The 23,229-nt window shown below is 41.1% G+C and overlaps 1 protein-coding gene across 1 annotated transcript; it reads right to left on the bottom strand.

Annotated features, from left to right (window-relative positions):
• Nucleotides 1-349: 349 nt before the first annotated feature.
• LOC136624771 (acidic mammalian chitinase-like) lies at nt 350-20,941 on the bottom strand. The gene is made up of 11 exons (XM_066598707.1): nt 20,890-20,941; nt 20,659-20,688; nt 20,234-20,435; nt 19,983-20,039; nt 19,560-19,725; nt 18,365-18,489; nt 13,507-13,630; nt 10,112-10,297; nt 7,172-7,288; nt 3,613-3,742; nt 350-746 (listed from the first exon to the last, which is right to left on the bottom strand). The coding sequence occupies exons 1-11, from the start codon at nt 20,912-20,914 to the stop codon at nt 394-396; spliced, it is 1,515 nt and encodes a 504-aa protein (XP_066454804.1). The 5' UTR covers nt 20,915-20,941; the 3' UTR covers nt 350-393.
• Between the last annotated feature and the right edge of the window lie 2,288 nt (nt 20,942-23,229).

Below are 23,229 nucleotides of genomic sequence, written 5' to 3'. Positions count from 1 at the left end.
AAGGACAGACATTTACATAATAGAGTGCAATGTGATTTTTTTGCCTTTAAAAAATAATAATGAACAAGAATCAGCCAAAAATAGGATGTGCAGCGATTTTTCTACCTCGGGCCATTGGTCTAAGAGAAAAATCGCTCATGTGAATACAAAGATTGAACTACATGTGTTCTTTTCACACATGTTCTGTCCATATCTCAATCAGACGAAAGTCATGCACAAAAATATCCCATGTGAATAGAGTCTAAAGGGATTTCCAAGATGAGACAATTCAGGAAATATCACAATCGGAAGAGTGTTGAAATACAGCAATGGTTTTGCACAAATAAAAACACAAGCATACACCACAAAAGCGTATTGAAATGATGATTTATTAGGGAGTTTACATTGGTGCTTTTATATGAGAGAAGATGGCCAGTTGCAACAATTGCAACCTGCCTGATATTCTAAGCCATCCGGACATTTCAATGCATAAGTGATTCCACCTGCACATATGTAAAATTTGTTTGAATTTACTGGGTTTACATGAAGGCCATCTGTTTTACCCGCACAGAAGTTGGGGTCCTCATCATTGACAGGAGGAACAGTTGGAGGAGTGACCGGAGGGTTAGTTGGAGGAGTGACTGGAGGATCAGTTGGAGGAATGACAGTTGGAGGAGTGACCGGAGGATCAGTAGGAGGATCAGTAGGAGGCTGTGGTGTACCGCCTCCTGAACCACATGTGTTCCCAGGGCAATTTACAGATGAACCTAAATATATATTAGAGAGAAAACATTCCATGAAAGTGTTAATATCCAGAAGAAACCTTATTCTGAGGACAGTGATATTAATGGAGTTCTACATTTAATAAGAACAAAACTACAGGCACAGTGATAAAGGTGAAGCGTAATAATTGTATAAGGGCTCCTGCACACAGGCGGATTTAATTTGCAGAATTTAGGAATGGCGGCTTCCCTTCGGATTTCACAGCAAATACTGCCCATAGCCTCCTGTAGCGAACCGCTGCTTCCTGCACACAAGCAGTAAAATAAAATCGCAGCATGCTCCATTTCTGTGCTGGACGGCTTCCATTGAGGTTAATGGAAGATGTCTGTCCCGCGGCCCTTTTGCAATCATCATCCTCCGTGTCATCGTCTAGTGACGGCGCAGCATAATCTGTACTTCCGCAGTACAGATAAAAAAGAATCTGGACAGGTAAGCGGGGTCACCAGCTGGGTACAGGGTGGGATCCTGCTGCAGAATCCCACATGCCAGATCTGACCCTGTCGTGTGCAGGAAGCCTGATGGTCATGTGTATTATATTACGCTGCCGACATCTTTCTGGGAGAATTAAATACAAACATTTTTCTCTCATCTAGACAGCTCTTCACAACTCTGCTGCATCACATATGTTCTCTCTCATCCCTATATACCAGCCCATTTATGCTCTTCACTTTGCCAAGGACCATCAGACTTCTAGTACTACGAGTCCACGGACTATTCACAAACTGCGTGGTCAGACATCCCTCAACTGTACAGGTAAAAAGTGACAGTGTTCACCTAGGTGGGAAATTATCAAACGGTCTTTGTAACACAACATTTTAACCTGCATAGAGGTCTTTATCAAGGATCACCTTGTCACACCCAGGTGGATGCTGTCACATTTTACATATTTTGGTAATCAAGTGTCCTTGAGAGACCCCTGGACTCTGGGCTCCTTCACACAAATGTATTTGCGAGCGCAATACGCAGTGAATAGAACCCATTGATTTTAATAGGTTTGTAACTTCATTAGGGAATGTAACACGGGGGAGCTCTAATAACTATGTATATATATATCAGGGGACAATACAGAGATCTCCCCCATCATCTATTTATACCCAGGAATGTGACTGTAACAAGGGAGCACTCTAATAACTATGTATAGATATATATGGGGTCAGTACAGAGATCTCTTGCATCATCTATTATACCCAGGACTGTAACAAGGGGGCGCTCTAATAACTATGTATAGATATATCAGGGGTCAGTACAGAGATCTCTCCTGTTATCTATTATACCCAGAACTGTAACAAGGGGGCGCTCTAATAGCTGTGTATAGATATATCAAGGGTCAGTACAGAGATCTCTCCTATCATCTATTTATACACAGGACTGTAACAAGGAGGCGCTCTAATACCTATGTATAGATATATCAGGGGTCACTACAGAGATCTCTCCTGTTATCTATTAATCCCAGGACTGTAACAAGGGGGCGTTCTAATAGCTGTGTATAGATATATCAAGGGTCAGTACAGAGATCTCTCCTGTCATCTATTTATACTCAGAACTGTAACAAGGAGGCGCTCTAATAGCTGTGTATAGATATATCAAGGGTCAGTATAGAGATCTCTCCTGTCATCTATTATACTCAGAACTGGAACAACGGGGCGCTCTAATAACTATGTATAATATATCAGGGGTCAGTACAGAGATCTCTCCTATCATCTATTTATACCCAGGACTGAAACATGGGGGCGCTCTATTAGTTGTGTATAAATATATTTCTTTGCATCAAGAATGCTAGAGACATTCCCTGATTTGCTAATTTGCCCTCTTATGAGGAATTTTATTCAGGGACTGCAGAAATTATTAAAAGTGGTATTTTGTGTTGAATTTGGAGAAACCACTTGTTGTATTAGTTGTGTTGAGCTATTTAAAAAGATCTTCATGGCTGTGAAAAAGGATTTTTTTTCCTGAAACGCATTTAAAGGGCTATTCCTGGACTTTTTACACTTTATTGATGACTGTTAGCAGTGCAGGAAGCAGAAAGCGCTGACCATAGCTCTGTAGCCTGGGTTATCATTGCAGGCGCAGTTCCCATTGAAGTCAGTAATAGAAAAAGTGCAGAAAGTTCCAGAATAATCCTTTAATGTTCCGAATAAGGGTGCCTACTAGAGATGAGCGAACGTGCTCGGCCTCGCCCCTTTTTCGCCCGAATACCGCGATTTTCGAGTACTTCACTACTCGGGTATAAAGTACTCGGGTGCGCCGGGGGGCGGGGAGAGGCGTGGCGGCGTGGGGGGTAGCAGCGGGGAACAGGGGGGAGCCCTCTCTCTCTCCCTCTCCCCCCCACTCCCCACTGCAACCCCCCGCGCCGCCACGGCGACCCCCGAATTTTTTCGCCCGAGTACGGAAGTACTCGAAAATCGCGGTATTCAGGCGAAAAAGGGGCGGGGCCGAGCACGTTCGCTCATCTCTAGTGCCTACCCACTAGCGTTTTTTTTGCTGCGAATTCGCTGCGTTTTTTTTCCCTAAAGTCAATGGGAGTTTCTATTGTTAAAATCGCAATGCACAAAAAACGCAACTTAGCTCGAAATTGCGTTTTTTGTGCGTTGCGATTTTAGCATTAGAAAGTCCCATTGACATTAGGGGGAAAAAACACAGCAAATTCGCACCAAAAAAACCGCTAGTGGGTAGGCACCCATAGGCTGGAAGTTTTATATGATTTTCCTAGAGTTCTGAATCTCTCAAAATGTAGACTGTGTCATGTGCACGTGTAATTCGCTACATATGGTGCATATGCATCTTCTGCTGTCTGGGCAGGATATGACATCATTTTAAACATTGAATCTTCTCTGTAAAATGGTTGCATACCTTCTAGCAAGGACTTCAGGTGGCTGATCAGTGGATATTTCCCTTCATTGCAAAAGGTACCCAGGAAGTCATCCAAATCAATGGCCCAAACCATGGCACCACCAAACCCACTTTCTTTTAAGAACTTCACCTTGAAATAAGAAATATAATATATTAATGATAATAAATACAAAGCACTACTTACAGCCTTAAAGGGGTATAAACCATATTAAAGTGGTTTTCCACAGAACAGTTGATAAGTGTCTTATTTCTGGGGGCCCATGGACTTTGAGTGACAGTAGACGCTCGACCATTGTTCCATTTAATATACTCCTTACTACGACTGTGCGGTGAGAAGGAATATGAGACCCCTGTTCTAGTAATCTGTGCGGATTCCAGGGTGGGACCTCCAGCAATCAGACAATTATCACTATCTTGTGGATAAGTGATAAATATTCATTCCTGAAGCATAAAACTGTACCGCGTGAAGCAGGAGCTGTCAGCTGCACTGACCAACGGCTCTAACATCTCCTGCGCTTTGCAATCTGTGAGAGGACTCTGGGGTAGTGAACACCTTCAGTAAGAGCAGCTGATAGTGCAACTTGTATGTGACTATGCCACAAGTGTGGACAGAGGAAGTGGTGCTAACAGCTCACTAAGGGCTCCCACACGCGTTTTTTTAAAGCGAAAGTCAATGGGACTTTCTAATGTTAAAAACACATCGCACAAAAATAGCACAGCACAAACTTGCAATGCGTTTTTAACATTAGAAAGTCCCATTGACATTCGTGTTAAAAAAATGCAAGTGTGTGGGAGCCCTAAGACTGATGCAGTCATGGGGAAAAGACAATTTGCACGTTAAAAACTATCATTAGATAATAATGAGGAGAAACAAAGTTAGATGCTACTGAGGGAGGAGATATGATCTTCATTCAGTAGGTTAGTAAAGAAATAGAAAATTGATGAATGAAAAAAAAGCCCACGTGGTCCATCTAGTCCGCCCTTATATTATCTCCTTGTTATCCTCTCTTAGAATAGATCTATGCTTGTTCCCAGCAGCTTGACTTCATTTATTGTTGCTTTTCCAACCAAGTCTGCTAGACGTATGTTCCAAGCATCTACAACTCTTTAGTAAGTATCATTTTTTGACATTACCTCTGTCCTTTCCACCCCCCAAGTGACCTCAGATTGTACCCCCTTGTTCTAGTGTTTAGATTCCTAATAAATTCACGGTCCCATATTTATACAAGTATAAATGTTTACATCATGTCCTCATCTCCCTTCTCTCCTCCTGTAACATATATAAAGGTCTCCATCATGGCCCTCCTCTCCGTTCTCTCCTCCTGTAACATATATAAAGGTTTCCATCGAGTCTTCCTCTCCCTTTACTCCCCATGTAACATATATAAAGGTCTCCATCATGGCCCTCCTCTTCCCCTGTAATATATATAAAGGTTTCCATTATGTCTCCTCCTCTCCCTTCTTTCCTCCTGTAACATATATAAAAGGTTTCTATCGTGTCCCCCCTCTTTCTTCTCTCATCCTGTAACATATATATAAAGCTCTCCATCATGGCCCTCCTCTCCGTTCTCTCCTGCTGTAACATATATAAAGATCTCCATCATGGCCCTCCTCTTCCCCTGTAATATATATAAAGGTTTCCATCATGTCCCTCCTCTCCGTTCTCTCATCCTGTAACATATATAAAGGTTTCCAGCATGTCTCCCCTCTCTATTCTCTTCTCCTGCAACATATATAAAGGTTTCCATCATGCCCCCCTCCCTTTTCTCTCCTCCTATAACATATATAAAGGCTTTCATCATGTCCTCTCTCTTCTCTCCTCCTGTAACATATATGTAAAAGTTTCCATCATGTCCTCCTCTCCTTTCTCTTCTTCTGTAACATATATAAAGGTTTCCATCATGTCCCCCCTCTGCCTTCTCTTCTCCTGTAACATAAATAATGGTTTCCATCATGTCCTCCTCTCCCTTCTCTCCTCATGTAACATATATGTAAAAGTTTCCATCAAGTCCATCCTCTTCCTTCTCTCCTCCTGTACCACATATAAAGGTTTCCATTATGTCTCCCTCTCCCTTCTTTCCTCGTGTAACATATATAAAGGTTTCTCTCATGTCCCCACTCTCCTTTCTCTTCTACTGTAACATATGTAAAGGTTTCCATCATGTCCTCCTCTCTCCCTTCTCTTCTCCTGTAACATATATAAAGGCTTCCATCATGTCCTCCTCTCCCTTCTTTCCTCCTGTAACGTATATAAAGGTTTCCATCATGTCCCCCTTCTCCTTTCTCTTCTCCTGTAACATATATAAAGGTTTCCATCATGTTCCTTTTCTCTCTTCTCTCCTCCTGTAACATATATAGAGGTTTCTATCATGTCTTCCTCTCTCTTTCCTCCTCCTGTAACATATACAACGGTTTCCATCAGGTCATCCTCTCCCTTCTCTTCTCCTGTAACATATATAAAGGTTTTCATCATGTCCCCCCTCTCACTTCTCTTCTCCTGCAACATATATAAAAGTTTCCATCATGTCCCCCCTTTACCATCTCCTTTCCTGTAACATATATAAAGGTTTCTGTCATGTCTACCTCTCCCTTCTTTCCTCCTGTAACATATATAAAGGTTTCCATCATGTCCCCCCTCTCACTTCTCTTCTCCTGTAACATATATAAAAGTTTCCATCATGTCCCCCCTCTACCATCTCCTTTCCTGTAACATATATAAAGGTTTCCATCATGTACCCTCTCTCCCATCTCCTCTCCTGTAACATATATAAAGGTTTCCGTCATGTCCCCTTCTCCCTTCTCTTCTCCTGTAACATATATAAAGGTTTCCATCATGTCCCCCTCTCCTTTCTCTCTTCCGGCAACATATATACAGGTCTTAATCATGTCTCCCTCTCCCTTCTCTTCTTCTGTAGCATATATAAAGGTTTCCATTCTGTCCCCTTTCACTTCTTTCCTCTAGGCTAGTCAAATTAAGTTCTTCAAAGCATCCCTCCAGTGTCAGGACAAAACTCGGTCTCGGAAGCAGAGGGTAAAAGAGGTATATTATATTATTTTTGGCCGCCCAGAATGTCTGATGAAATCTTCAGATTACTTAACTTTCTAATCCCAGTGCATTGGTAGTGTTAGATTGTAAATGCACTATATCTACTCTTTGATTGTGCAGCACTGATTCTTTGAGCAACACTAGCCAATCAGAGAGCATTAGTTAACTGGAAAATTGCCACAGCCATTTTGGACTGCCAAAAAGAAGAACTACCGATAATATACCGCCTTCCACGTCTGTTTCTTGGACAGAATTTTATCCTGAAATAGAAGTGTTACTATAGGTCTTTCTTGATAAATTTTGTTTTAAAACCTTCCTCCATTTTTGTAGCTACATGTCTGGCTAAAACAAGAACAAATATGTCAAGTGTTCCTAAAGACATACGTGAAACATCTGAATATTCAATAATAACAATTTTGGACACCTCATTATGTGCCCTAAAGATTAGAAGTTCAGGAATGCATAGAATGTGCCATTCTAATAATACAAAGCTTCATTTAAGCATCATCTTACTTTGCATTCGTAACTTTGTTGATTGTCAAATCCAACCCACTCATTATCCTTGCAAGCATATGGCACCCTCTGGTCTTCAATCCATTTCACTGTGGTCCCTTTGAGCCAAGTGCAGATCTAAGGAGAACATACTGTATTATTAGTGCATACAAAGCATCATCCCATAGATTTGGCTGACTTATAAATAAAATTATGTAAACTGAGATGCATTGACTCTAAAGCACTGTACACCGATGCAGCCTTACAGAAACACAGCCAATCAAGCACTGGATGGGGAAAATCATCTTTTTAGCATTCGAGGGAAGGCAAGTTAATGAGAGCTCTACGGTGCTGCTGGAGGTCTACATGAAGATCTGAAGACATCTCTTCTGCTACAGACTACAAGAATAATCTATCTGGCAATTGTCTCATTTATTTCAGCTGTGATATACACACACATCCTGCTGAACTGTTTATACCGGAAATACAGAAAGGAAGTGTGCATCCTCAATATGGCCACCCCCGGGAGGTGTTCTAGATATAAAAAAATAACTACAACATTAAAAAGGACCAAACATTATATTTATCATTTATACTTGAGTGTACTCTAGATTTGGGGCATATGGCTACATTGAGAAATCTAAGAGCCCTACTGGAAACCAATGGCTTAATTTTATACAAAGGTACACAGACTTTTCTTTTTTCTTATGGATTCTGTGAGAATCAGTAGGGAAAAGTCCTGACTTGCTTCATCATCACCGTGTGGGCCCATGTGCATAGAACATTCCAGTTAAAGAGATTGTCCAGTTTTGATGGTCTATCTTCAGTATAGGCCATCAATAGTAAATCAGCGAGGGTCCGCCACTCAGGACCCCTGCAGATCAGTTCTTGACAAGGCTGCTGCACTCAGGTATGGAGCTGGTTTCTGCTGGAAGCAGACAGCTCCATTCCAACTGTAGTGGTCCAGCTTGGTATTGCAGTCCAAGTTGCCATTCATTTCAATTTAGTTATTTATTAAAAGGTGTCACATCTAAAAGATTATTTTCTTTCTCTTACCAAGAACAAGAATAATGAAACCAGACTTTAGCTCTCTATGATCAAGAAGTCTACATTTGTTTTTTATATGATGTGAAGTGTAAAATGGTGTGATGGGGGACAAGGCACTTCTGAGATGGCAGTGCTACGTGCTTATATGAGACGATGTTGGATTCACATTAGATTAAAGTTGCTTGAGATGATATTCTTCTCTACGGTGTTTGAGCCAACAGGGACACTGGGCTCGTAAATTTCGTGACGTGCTCTGGCACCTATGGTGCATCAGGCCACAGGGTTGACATGCCGTGGACCTTCAGTAATAAGGAGTACAAGGATATGTCTGAAGTACCACGAGGACAGCAGTTACGAATGATGGATAGAAGTATGAAGAGCCTTGTCCCACCGAAGTAATCCTGTTATGTGTAATGGACGTGGTTGCAAGAAATGCCGAGGGAAGTAGATGTATCGAGCACCTAACTTGCATTGATCACTCATACGCAGAGTAAGGAGACTGTTCCATGAAGACATGTTATGAGTGTAAAATTCCAGTTAACTATATGTAGCATAAGAAGTATTTGTAATCTCTGAGGGAGTGGCGCATAATTACACCACCACCTGCTTCACAAGGACCCAACATAAGAGTGCATAATCTAAACTGAAGTCTTGGGATGGGGGGGCTCAAGTGTGGTCCTTGACTTCACCACAGAGTACATAACATTCAGCCAGGACAAACGGTGGGCATACATGAGGGGAGTACATAGAAGTCATTGGGCTTCATAGCAAAGGAAAATTATATATGTGTTAAATGCAGGCAATGAAAGTCAATGGACTTTCATTCTTCCATGCACACCAACGTGTTGACACTGCCTGTCAATAGGCGCATGAAAAAAAATGCAGCATGGTCTGTTTTACAGCATAATATGCGCATACAGCCCCCATAGAACTCTATGTATGCGTGTGAATATCCAGGGGATATGCAACCCATTGCGTAAGCCTTGCATGTGCAATGCTTGTTTAATAGCCACTTCTAATTATTCACTGTATATGCTTATTTCCTATGTATGGAAACACTGCTACATATGCAGCCATACCCACACAAAAAATGCATACGCACTCAGAAGCAGGAAAAAATGCAAGGAATACACCAGCTTTGATACGCAGCGTTTTAAGCATACTCCCATGGACATGAGCCCTAACTGTAAATAATACAGTCACCATGTAATAGATACACAAGGATAGTGTCCCCTCTCTGTGGCTGCAAAAGATAAGTGTCCCTTCTGTGGCCCCAGGAGGTATTAGAGTTCCCCCTCCCTGCCAGCAGCACATGAATTTAGAAACTCACAGTCCTGCTGTTGGGGACTTTTCTTAGTCTGTGCACAGGCGGCCTCTTCCTTCCCCACTCTCAGTAGTGCTACAGCAGGAGCACAGGAAGGAGGTGGGAGCAGCCTGCACGGACTGAGATCTCCATTCACAGTAGCAGCACTGTAAACTACTGAAATTCCTGTGCCGATAACCGGACATTCCAGGTAATGGGGAGGCGAATCAACATTGGGACAGGGAGCTGAGCCATTCAACCCAGGGCACGGCTTTCCCACAGGCTCTATAGCAGTTAAGTGGTCTGCCTACATGGGCAGCATGCCACTGGCATACACATAAATATAGGTACCAATATCATAGCTGTATGCAATCTTACTTACTCCATAATTTTTTTTCTAAAACATGACTGATGCCAGCAAAGCAAAAAAATTTATTTCTGCTCTTCCTTTTATCAAGATTTTTGTTATTTTAGCAAAATATGAACAAAAGGATACAAGCAATAGATGCACAAATACACATGCATAAATATGTGAAAAACACACACAATCCCATAACAGTGACCAGTTTATGCTGCGCGATCAAGAGCAAAATAATACTGTTAAATCCTACCTCATAGTAGGCCCAAAAACCAGCCTCCCTGGTGTATGGTCCAGCCGACCCTGCTCCAGACACGGGGATTCCCACATCACAGCTGTTAGGATTTGGGTTTCTGAATGTTCGACCATATGTTGGGAATCCAATAAGAAGTTTTGCTGCAGGAACTCCATTGTCTTTCCAGTAATTCATCGCAAATTGCTAGATTAAAGTGGACATATAGACATTAAAATTAAATACAGAAATTATACAAATGGTGTTGAGAACAACATTATGGGGTTGATTTACTAAGCACAGTGCGCCTTAAGTCATAAATGATTGGGGGGCACAAATACAATTAGGTCCCTCTCAGCAGTGTTCTCTCTGCTTTCCTTTCTAGTGGATATTTGTCCCCTACAGCTGTGGAAGTACTACTGAAGAGGGTACATAAGGGAGCAATTTTGACCAACAGTCGTCCTGTGTAAAAGTGGGGCCCAACAGGGTACTGAACGAGAAATCGCTCCTTAGTTAACTGGTTGCTTCACGACTAATGAGGGCCATCTCCCTCAGTGTTAACAGGCAGTTGTTCATCTATTAACGACTACCTGTTCACAGTGAATAGAGGCGGCCGGCTGGAAGAGATCTCCGGTGCATCGCCTCTGTTCACTGAACAACTATTGCACAGGAGCTGTAGTCATTGGGACGGCTTTCGGGCACTTAGGCGTCCTACAGTCATCCAGTTTATCTTGACCTTATTATATACTACCACTACTAATATGAGTTTACTTAAAAAATGTAAGATAGATTACATCTTGTGGGAGGGGCAAAATGACTTAAAGAATAGCTTCAACTTTAGATGTCTTTTCAGAATAAGCTGTGTGTACCTGAGGAATGACCTATTTCTGGCCATAATATGAGTTGTATCCTGCATGTTTTAGCAATTTTCTCTCTTCTATCTCTAATTCTCAGTTTTCCCTGAGTTAGTGGGTGGAGACTAGCTGCTAGGATGTGTCCTATATATGTGTCTGACACCACATCTTAGCATTAACAACTAATGCTATCAGAAGATGAGGGATTCAGAGAGTAAACCAACTGTACCTTTTATTTTTCACAGGAGTCCATTCTGCAACTATCTGCTTTTCTGTGCTCCCGATGTGGTCAGCTAATTACTTTTGAGCTCATCCAGGCTCTCTTTAGTAAAGCGTGCCCCTCTATGTTGCAGTCTATGTTGAACATGCAGCATACATCAATCTACAGCTGGAGGGGTGGGTTTTACTATAGAACGGGAGGAAAGCCCAGACGAATTGTGGTGAAGAACTGCCCATTGGACTGCTTCAGGGAAATTATCATACCATGCGGGAAGCGAGGAAAAACAGATATTTTGAGAAGAACTCATTGTAACGAAAAAGGTGCATTTATTTACACCTTATTACAAGACCCATAACATTTTTATTTTTTTTGTTGACAAAAATGTATAAGGACTTATTTCATGCAGAACAAATTGAGGTTTTCAGTGGCACCATTTTGGGTTACATACGTCTTTCTGACTAGCTTTTATTTAGTTTTTGGGAGGCAGAGTAAACACAAAAGGCAATGCTTGATTTGTGTTTTATATTTTTGTTTGTATGGAGTTCAAATAACATGATCATTTTGTAGTTTGAGATGTTACAAATGCTGCTACGGTATACTAATGTTTTTTTTTTTACTATTATTTTTTGTTTTAGAATAAAGGATTTTGTAAAGGAAAAAGGATTCTTATTGTTCTCTTTTTCAAAACTTAAAATTTATTTAACTTTTTTATACTCATATGGGAATTAAACCTGTGGAAGTTTGATTGCTTTTGTAATATATTGCATACTTCTGTATTGCAGTGTATTATGCCAGTCAGAGAGGTATACTGACGCTGGTGCACACGGGCTGATCAGATTTCGCATGTGGAAGGTCCTCAGCGGACTCCAGCTGTGAGATTGGCCGGTCACCCTGCGTATCTGCTATTACTGTATTGTGAATTACCGCAGCAGTTCACAGACAGTCATGCGCAGTACAGTTTTTCTTTTCCTTTATTTGTATTTCCCGTGCCGTCGGTTATTAATGACGTGGGTCAGACGGCCTCCATTGACATCAATTGCCGTGGATTCCGTGCCAAAATAGAGCATGCTGTGTTTTTTCTTCAGCTCATGGAATACGCAATTCATATCCACAAGTGTAAATGAAAAAGTGAAAATGCATGCCTTTCAATGCCCGCGTTTTACTGCGGATCTCCTATGCGGATGGTGATAGCGGAATCCACAATCCAAATCTGTCCTTGTGAGCCCGGCTTGACAGGTATCATATTAGGCCCAGCGTTAGATACTATTGACAACAGCGTCTAATAGGTTAATTGCCTGGATTCCTCCAATCCTGGCCGTGAGTGCAGGAGCTTGGATGTTATTACACAAATGAGGACCAACTCTCACCAGCACGGGACACTCATGCAAGCTTATTAACCCCCAACAGCCTTACAAAGGTATATTGGTGGTTGTTGAAGGATTAAATGATATCATATCAAACAAGTATAACCGTCCTGAGAGCAACCATAAGTATACGGACAAATAAGTCCAGCTGAATCTTTCCTCTAGCTTGCAAGATTTCTTAAAGGGGTTGTCTCGCGGCAGCAAGTGGGTCTATACACTTCTGTATGGCCATATTAATGCACTTTGTAATGTACATTGTGCATTAATTATGAGCCATACAGAAGTTATAAAAAGTTTTATACTTACCTGCTCCGTTGCTGGCGTCCTCGTCTCCATGGTGCCGACTAATTTTCGGCCTCCGATGGCCAAATTAGCCGCGCTTGCGCAGTCCGTGTCTTCTGCTGTCTTCAATGGGGCCACTCGTGCAGAATGCCGGCTCCGTGTAGCTCCGCCCCGTCACGTGCCGATTCCAGCCAATCAGGAGGCTGGAATCGGCAATGGACCGCACAGAAGAGCTGCGGTCCACGGAGGGAGCAGACCCCGGTGGCCATCTTCAGCAGGTGAGTATGAAGACGCTGGACCGCCGGGATTCAGGTAAGCACTCTCCGGTTTGTTTTTTTAACCCCTGCATCGGGGTTGTCTCGCGCCGAACGGGGGGGGTTAAAAAAAAAACCCTGTTTCGGCGCGGGACAACCCCTTTAAATTGCATTATCAAGGTGCCCATTGTCTGCTCACATAAAAATAGACAGGTGACAGGTGAGCAGCACAGATACAGAGCAGTCCGGGCTGCAATATCTGCAGAAGACAAGCATACACATATGGGGCTGCTACACAATCCTTTTATACCGTTGGAGCTATACTATATAAAGAGACACATTAGAGGAGGGATACGATGAATGCAGGAGAAGTTGGGTATTTTGTTATACCCAACTGTAAATGAAATCTTTAGTTAAAGAATAAATTAACTAATTTTCTTACTATGTTAAAGTATACTAAGTCTCCGTAGTCTTTGGAACCCTGGCACAGAGGGCTGTTGTGTCCAGACTGAGTGTCCCACCCACCATGGAAATCATAAGTCATCACGCTGATAAAGTCCAGTAACCTACGGAGAAACATGGCATTGTCATTCCTGGTTTCTTTATCAAGGTTGTATAAAAATGAAACCTTTCAATTTCCAACAAAAAATACTGGCAGACTCGTCTTATCATCATAAACCCCCCACCCCCACCCCCTTCCTCCACATGAAAAACCCACATGATACACAGTTGGGTCCATAAGTATTTGGACAGTTACACATTTTTTATCATTTAACCTCTATACACCACCACAATGAATATGAAGATCAATCTGTGATATTTTTTTGTCCTAGGGCACAGAAGGGGTTAATGGGCCATTCTCTGGCATTACCCCTAATCATGTTTAGCTACCATATAGTATAGCACTGAAAACACCACATTGAAAGCACACATGTAAGAAGGGTCTGTTGATCTTGTGAGAGCTTTAAACTAGAACAATATGGGAAGGGAAGTGAAAGGTCTGGTAAAAATATACAGCTAATTAATACATTTGAGAATCGTGCTATTAGAAGTGGACAGAAAGAACAGTGACAAAAAATTCTGAAGGAAAGTAGAGGAGCAAGAGACACCGATCACAAACTAAAATGTTTCTGCACAAATGCACAGAGCATGGGAAACAAACAAGGAGAATTTGAGCTCCTAACACAGGAAGAGATATATGATGTTATAGGCAATACAGAAACTTGGTGGAATGATACACATGATTGGAACACAAGGCTTGAAGGATGCAACTTATTTATAAGCAACAGACCTAAAAAAAGGGGAGGAGGCGTTACATTGTATATAAGGAAAACATCTTTATATACATCCACAGAGATTCAAGCTTCAGAGCATGGTAGTTCTGTAGAAACTGTTTGAGTAAGAATACAAGAAACGAACAACAGAAAGGACACCATTGTAGGCATTTACTACAGGCTGCCTGGACAAGCAGAAGATATTGATCAACTCTTTCTACACCAGATGGCCAAGCTCTCCAAAAAGCATGACATAGTGATCATGGGTGATTTTAACTATGCAGACATTTGTTGGGAATCTCTATTACATAAAAGTAATGGATCCAACAAATTCTTCTCTGCGCTTGTTGAGAACTTTATCTTCCAAAAGGTAGAAGAAAAGGCAAGGGGATCTGCTATCTTGGAACTAATTCTTACCAACAGGGAAAAAATAGTTGAGGAAGTAAGAGTGGTTGGGACCTTAGGAGGAAGTGATCATTCTATCCTTGAATTTTGGATAAGAAGGGGAGGAAGATCTGAGAATACTCAGACCTCCAGGTTGGATTTCAGAGAAGCAGATTTTAATTAACACAGAAAGAAGGTAGGAAGAATCCAATGGCTGGATGTTCTTAAGGACAGAAATGTCCGAGAAGGTTGGGAAATATTGCGAAATGAGATTCTCAAAGCACAATCATTAACAATCCCTATAAGAAGGAAAAATGGGAAGCATTTAAAGAAACAAGGATGAATGAACACAGAACTTGCACATATGTTAAAAACAAAGGAAAATATGTTTATCAAATGGAAAGAGGGGGGAATATCTAAAGAAGAATATAATGTGGTCCGCAGAAACTGTAGGGCAAGTGTCAGAAAAGCTAAAGCTGATAATGAATTGATGCTTGCAACAGAGGCCAAAAGCAATAAAAAAGGATTTTGGGGTTATGTCAAAAGCAAAAGAAAAGTCAAAGATGCTATTGGATGCTCACAAGATGAAAATGGTGAATTGGTTAAAAATGATGTTGAGAAAGTTGAACTTTTTCATTCCTATTTTGTATCTGTTTTCTCTCAGAAAGTAGATGGGACATCAACTGATCTTCCCTGTGCTATTGGGGGAATAAAAGAATGCAGGCTATCTGTAAGCAGAGAGATGGTGAGGGAACACATAGCTAATAGTTCAAAGGTAATTGCTGAACCAACTCGCCATAATCTTTGAAAAGTCCTGGAGAACAGAAGTCCTGGAAGATTGGAAAAGGGCAAATGTTGTCCCTATCTTCAAAAAAGGGAAGAAGGTGGATCCAGGAAACTACAGGCCTGTGAGCCTGACTTCTATACCGGGAAAGATCTTTGAACAAATTATTAAACAGCATGTATGCAAGTACTTGGATAAAAATGGAGTAATTAACCAGAGCCAGCATGGGTTTGTAGCAAACAAGTCATGCCAGATGAATATAATATCCTTCTATGATAGAATCACCGACTGGGTTGATCAGGGAAATGCAGTGGATATAGTATATCTTGACTTTAGTAAAGCATGACATACTTATTGAAAAAATTACCAAATATGTAATTGACAAGGCAACTGTTAGGTGGATTCATAACTAGTTGAGTGATCATGCTCAAAGAGCGGTCAAATTTGCCAACGACACAAAGCTAGGTGGGATAGCTAATATTAGGGAAGAGAGAGAGTATTCAAAAAGATCTAGAAAAACTTGAACAGTGGGCGTCAACTAACAGAATGGTATTTAACAAGCAGAAATGCAAAGACCTACATCTGGGCAAGAAAAATGAAAAAAGCACATACAGATTGGGAGGAATTGGGCTAAGCGGCACGTGTGAAAAAGACTTGAGTATACTAATAGATCATAGACTGAACATGAGTCAACAATGTAATGCAGCAGCCAAAAAGGCAAACACAATTCTGGGATGTATTAAGAGAAGCATATTGTCTAGATCATGTGAGGTAATTATCCCCTTTTACTATTCCTTAGTCAGACCTCATCTGGAATTCAGTGTCGAGTTCTGGGCACCCCATTTTTAAGAAGAAATAGACAAACTGGATCAAATTCAAAGAAGAGTTACCAAGATAGTGAGCGGTCTGCAAATCATGTCCTATGAGGAACAGTTAAAGGATCTGGGAATGTTTAGCTTGCAAAAAAGAAGGCTGAGAGGAGACTTAATAGCTGTCTACAAATATCAGAAGAGCTGTCACAGTGCAGAGGGATCAGCCCTATTCTAATTTGTAAAGGAAAGACTGGAAGCAATAGGATGGAACTGAAAGGGAGGAGACACAAATTAGATATTAGAAAAAACGTTCTGACAGTGGGGGTGATCAATTACTGGAACAGGTTTCCACGGGAGGTGGTGAGTTCTCCATCAATGGAAGTGTTCAAACAAAGGCTGGACACATATCTGTCTGGGATGATTTAGTGAATTCTGCACTGAGCAGGGGGTTGGACCAGATGACTCTGGAGGTCCCTTCCAACTCTACCATTCTATGATTTCTTGGGGAGTCCATAAAATATAAATAAGAAAACAATCTATTTTTTTGCTTTTCAATTAGGCTTCTTTCAGAAAAACACAGAAGCGGGCAAATCACCAGCAGTGAACAAAGCTGCCATTAGTTTCACTGAAGTCCATATGAATGTTCAATCCATGTGGAAGAGATAATGGAGGCAGAGGCAGGCAGAGAGTGACTCCTCTGGAGCAGAAAAATCCTTTCCATGTTACCAAAGAATCTCAGTGTTACAAGCAGCTTCCAAATGTGCATCCTTGAGTGGCTGTTCAAGGATTGGAGCACATTTTTTAATAACAGGGATAGTACGGTTTAACTTAAAACACATTAATTTGTACACATGAATGCATTCAAGCAGTCATTAAGTACAAGTGATTCTCTCATAAATTCCCTGAATCTAAAGTCACTTAATCTCAAATCACACACTTAGGGTGCATTCACACGAACGTATATCGGCTCGGTTTTCACGCCGAGCCGATATACGTCCTCCTCGTGTGCAGGGGGGGGAGGCTGGAAGAGCCCAGGACCAGGAACTGAGCTCCCGCCCCCTCTCTGCCTCCTCTCCGCCCCTCTGCACTATTTGCAATGGGGAGAGGCGGAACGGGGGCGGGGCTAATTCCAGGAATTGCAAATAGTGCAGAGGGGCGGAGAGGAGGCAGAGAGGGGGCGGGAGCTCAGTTCCTGGTCCTGGGCTCTTCCAGCCTCCCCCCCCCTGCACACGAGGAGGACGTATATCGGCTCGGCGTGAAAACCGAGCCGATATACGTTCGTGTGAATGCACCCTTAAAGGGGTATTCACATCTCATCAAATTATTACCTATCCACGGCATAGGGGATATCTTGATGATCAAACATTGGGACCCTCACCAATCTAGGGATTTTGTGCCTGGCGCATCCCAAAGTTGTGTCGTCAGTGCTTGTGCTTCAGTGGGAGCGCTGGATGTAGCTGAATTCATGTCCCAGAGGTTGAACCCCACCAATCAGCAAGTTATTCCTTATCCTTTGGTTAGCAAATAACTTGCTGTGATGGGACAACCCCTTTAAGAATAAAAGCACTCAAAAGCTCCCACTTTTGCTTTTCAAGTTTGCTTATAAGGGTGCTTGTACATGTTGCGACTGATCTTCTCAAAAGCACGAGGATCAGTGCTAATTGTCGGGTGGCAATTGGACTTCTTGTTGTTTCTATTGGCAAGTCCAAGTGCTCAGCTCTCATTTCTTAAACTGCTCTGGAAAAATGAAAGCTGGACTCTGATTGATTGCTATGGGCAACAAGTGCGGTCAGACCCACACTGCAGTAAACCACCTTTGATCTAAGCCCCAACCACTAACATCGGCCAATTGTATGAAGATTTTGCCAGTAATCCTGCTTTTTAAGTTGTTTTTGTAAGCGAACCCCTTTAAGCACCGGTGATGCGCACTGTGCCGACACACTGGTCACATGCCCCTAAGGATGGCACTGCAGACCAGTCATACTATAGATGATTACAGAACCTCATTCTTTACTATATCTTCCTGATTTATTCCCCTGGACTCACCTTCCGATGTTAGCTATCTCATATCCAGCATCTATGGTGCCTTTCCCAGCTGATACTGCGGCTGTGATTAGGAGTCGTGGAAGACCTGAGGATTTTGCTTCCGCAGTAAATGCATCCAGCATTTCCTAATAGACAAAAAGGCAAAAAAGGAACACAATTAAACAGAATAAAATAACCCAAAAAAACTGTTCCCCTGTTCACCTGTTCACCCTGGAGTCTATTTATTGTACTGTATGTCAAATTACACACTATCAATGCATCATAGAACGGTCAAATCCAAGGCAAATGTTTGAATATTGATCTGACACTTTAATCTGTGGAAAAACTCCCGAGCCAAGTCTCGGAATTCTGCAGCTGATTTTCATGCAGATCCACACAGATTTAGCACCAGTCAATGGGGCAAATCTGCGTATGTCTGGACAATGTGGTTTCATGTGAAAACTACAACAAGACTTGACATGTCAATTTTTTTTTCCTGCAAGCAGATTTCTAGAGCCATGTGCGGCAAATCTACACCACATGAACTATGGCACACATTGCCACAGCATACAATAAAATGCTAAAATGGCATGGCTATCCCCACAGATTTGGGCTAAAATGGCATGGCTATCCCCACAGATTTGGGCAAGTAATCTGTGGCAAATTTCATGAACAGGGTCTAAAATTCTAAAATAACTGGCTAGATAAAGCAGGTCTTCAAGGCTCTGTTCACATCGGCTTTAATCCTGTTCCATTATGGTTCTGTTACTTTTTATGGCAATGATAACATAGTCTAGAACTCTATTATTGCTGACAAAAGTACCAGAACCTGTGTGGAAACATGAAAAAACCATTATAAGTCAATGAGATATCAGGGTTTGGAAAAAGAATACATCATATGTTTTTATGAACAGAATCCATATGAGTAGTGTGAACAGAGCCTTAGAGAGAATAAATAGCCCCTCCCCACCTAACTAAAGGTTTTGAAAAAGATACATTCCTAAATGTCAAATAATTTTTTGGATCAAAGATCATAAAACTATCAAAAAATAGAATAATTATTAAATATGTAATTTTTTTTATCACCAAATGTGAAAACTATAAAACAACAAAACTCAACAAGATGCTTTTGTGTTGTGTGTTGTAACTAGAAATGTATTTTTGGCATCATTCTAGACCAGTTTTATACCAGCAGATGTTTTGATTGAGTTCCCACCTGTATAAGTATAGTAAATCTTTGCTTATCCTCTGGTGGGCTACCTCGAGATCCCGGGTACTCAAAATCAAGGTCAATTCCATCAAAGTTATTTTGTCGCAGATAGGCAATCACAGAGTTGATGAAAATTGCTCGGTTCCCAGCAGTAGCAACCATAGCTGTGAACCTAGATTGCAGAAAATGGGAGTGTTAGGCTGGGGCTATATGGAGACTTTCTGTAGCACATTTTTCCAATCATGTTACAGCTGCTGTCCAGGGGAATACTGAGTGCTGCTCCCAATTTAGTGCACCCCTGTGAACCCCAGCTTTCACGCAATAGTTAAAACTAGAAAGTCGTGCTACAAAAAGTCTCCATGTAGCCCTGCCTTAGAGACATAGGCTGTGTGATTTAGCACACATTTTCATGCATAAGCATATACTTACTTCTGTGTTCCAAAGTTCCAACCACCGATTGCCAACAGTGTCAAGAGTTTAGAATTTCTGAAACAAAAGAACAATAAATCAGAACATTTCCTTGGTTTATACGGGATCCAGTACCCGGATGGATGGATCTTTTACAGCTTACATTGTAGGACTACAATGAATGCAGATTGTATGATACAGAGCCAACAAAGATGGCTAGACCATGAAAGTGAACACTAGAAAGAAAAGGATAACATTGTTATAATACTAACTGTTTCTTGAGGTCGTTAAACTGTTTGTATAAGACATCATCATTCCACTCATAAGGCGCAATCTTATGATCACTCATGGTGGCGAAGGCATACATGAGATGAGTGCAGAGCTGCGGGTCAATATTTGCTGGCATGTATTTTGCCGGTTCCGGACGATACTGTGACCAGTTTGTAAAGTAACAAACCAGTTTGTATGTAGAACCTGAAAAGTATAAAACATCATAGTCATGCTGAATGTAAAATGCAAAAGTATTAAATATGATTATATATTATGTTATTAGGTGTGAATGCCTCAGTGGTGACATATCCAAAATGCAATTTAGAAGTGTTGCATCTTCTTCCACTATATATTGTTTCTTAGTTGCAACATTTGTGTATTATTTCTGTAAATTAATATATGAATATTAATTAAGTCAATATCTTACCCAGCTGAACATTCAGCAGCAGGAATAGACCTGTCATAGAGAAAGCAGAAACATTGTTTTCATACAATAGTAGCAAATTACATAGTGCATTTAACCACAAATTTTCAAAAATCCATTTTTTGCATAGGAGAGTGAAAGATTCCAATAATTAGTATGGATTATGCCCTAATGATCTTCACAGGGACGTACTGAGCACATTAAGTATCAATACAGCATTCTCTAGGTTCTTACCCGCCCAAAGCAGCATCTTGCTCATTCCTCTGTCTGCCTCAACACAACCCAAAGGTTGGTGATAGCACTTTATAGAGAAGGATTGCCTGTTATCAGTGTGGGAGCTCTGCAGGTGCAACCAGTAAGAAAACCTTCAGTATCAAATTTTTTAAAAGAACATTTTAAAAACATTATCTTGGCAGAAAAATAAAGCCATGTGTGAGATTAGTAGGGAACACTGACAAATAGGTTGGAACTGTTTAAGTGATGAAGGTGATATTGTACAAGCTGGGGCAAGAAATGCCAAAAGGAGCTCAGTGCTACATAATCAGGGGTATTTAAAAGAGGGATTCTAAATAAATCAATTTTTTACATTTTATTTAGAGGCTTATTTCTATAAGATTTTTTTTCACTGGGAAGTTCCCTTAAAACATTATTTTTATTTCCCCAACATAAAATGATAGACTAATAGTGCCAAGTCAAGAGCACTGAAAAAGCTATTTAGTTTGGTATCTTTATGGCCACAGACCCAAAAATAACAACTTCCTCAGCAGGAGAAATGACATTTAAAAGATTTTTATGACCTACTAAATATATGAGCTCTAGTTGTTTTTTTCCAAACTGACATTAGGCGTTTGTTTTTTTCCTCCCCTACATACAGAGCGTGATAGACATGGATGGTGGCTATCCATCAATAATAAAATTACAGTGGCTGGGACCTTAAATAGGTCACACAAAAGGTGTTCCTCAGATGAAAGACTAGCAACCATTGAAAAGAACCCAAGAGATGATCTGAGGCTGAATGGAATACTGATATAATATTTGTATAGCGTCAACTTATTCCACAGTGCTTTATATCTCACTATACTCAGTATCAAATAGGTGGCTAGCCTTCTAGCGAATATATGTTTTGGTAGTTCACCACAATATGGCAGCCCCAGGTGTAATAGCAGAGAAATCCTAGTTTCATCAGAGACCCCTTTTAAGTTACTAAATATTTCCTTATTTCTGAAGTACACTATATGGATCCTTTGCATAGCGGGAGCGGCATACTTTGTATATATGAGAGAAATTGAGAAAATAACTACAGCAATAAGAAAAAATTAGGAGACAGTATCAGTCACAGTTACCTCAACCCTTGCTTGATCTGTTACCAGTGGATTCTCTATTAGGATATGTATATATCTGTAGAAATGGGGAACTAAAATACAGTTGCAGCAATATGTCAAAAATGAGCAAGCAACAACCCCCCTAAGCAAGATACCAACAATAAACCTTGCCCCACTGATCCTCTCTCTCCAAAAAGAACTAGACAACTATGGAAAAGCGGAACCCTCGTGGTTGGGTAGAATAGTACTATATAAGATGATGGTCTTACCAAAAATCTTATATATCTTCAGAACAATGATAATGCCCATCCCACAAGGACTCCTTAAAACCTTGCAAAACCAAATGCTATCTTTTATTTGGAGTAAGAAGAGACCAAGAATGGCAGCATCCATACTATATACATCCAGGGGAAGAGGAGGGATGGGCGTCCCTAACCTCGCAGCATACCACAGAGCCACAATTACGCAACAACTGAGAGCATGGTGCTCCCCAGGGAGCGCAAGCTGGCCAGAAATAGAGAAACAGCTGGGGAGAGGGAAAAACCTCCGCACACTACTATTGGCGGCGGCCATAGATCCTAAAATCAAAACCCCGGAATGCCCTTCTATCAAATCCTCAATAGAAACATGGTTGGCTACTCTCAAAATCACAACGCTACATGTTCCGAGGAGACAAGTACCAATACCAATTGAAGCATTGGAAGCACTGATTCCTAACATAGCGCTAACAAAATGGAAGCAAAAAGGAATAAAACTAATTTCAGATATCCAAGAAGACGGTAAAATTCTGGCCTTCGACAAATTATGCGAAAAAACAATACTCACTCAAGCAGATGCATTTCAATACATGAAGATAAAAAGCTACATAACGGGCAATAAAGGTCGTCCACTTACCCTACCCATCAACCTTTACAACTTACTCTACGCTCAAAACCTACCACACAATAAATTAAAACAATGGTATGAGCTGCATAATGGAGAAGCTAAAGGAGACCCAAACAAACAGAAAAAAATACATATACTTAACTGGGAAAGAGACCTAAAAGTTTCATATGAACTAGAATACTGGGAAAAAACTTGCAATTGGGCATTTAAATGTACCTTGAGCGCCAAGTTACTTGAAGTCCATCAGAAAACAATAACAAGGTGGTACTACTCCCCCTTAAAACTTGCTCAGATGTTCCCAGGTTCCCCGGAAAATTGCTGGAGAGGATGTGAGGAAAGGGGATCCCTAAGACATATACTGTGGGAC

Source organism: Eleutherodactylus coqui, chromosome 4 (genome assembly GCF_035609145.1).
Source record: "Eleutherodactylus coqui strain aEleCoq1 chromosome 4, aEleCoq1.hap1, whole genome shotgun sequence".
NCBI classification, from domain to species: Eukaryota; Metazoa; Chordata; class Amphibia; order Anura; family Eleutherodactylidae; genus Eleutherodactylus; species Eleutherodactylus coqui.
Note: the sequence above shows the minus strand (reverse complement) of the source record. Positions and strands in the feature narration are given on the sequence as shown.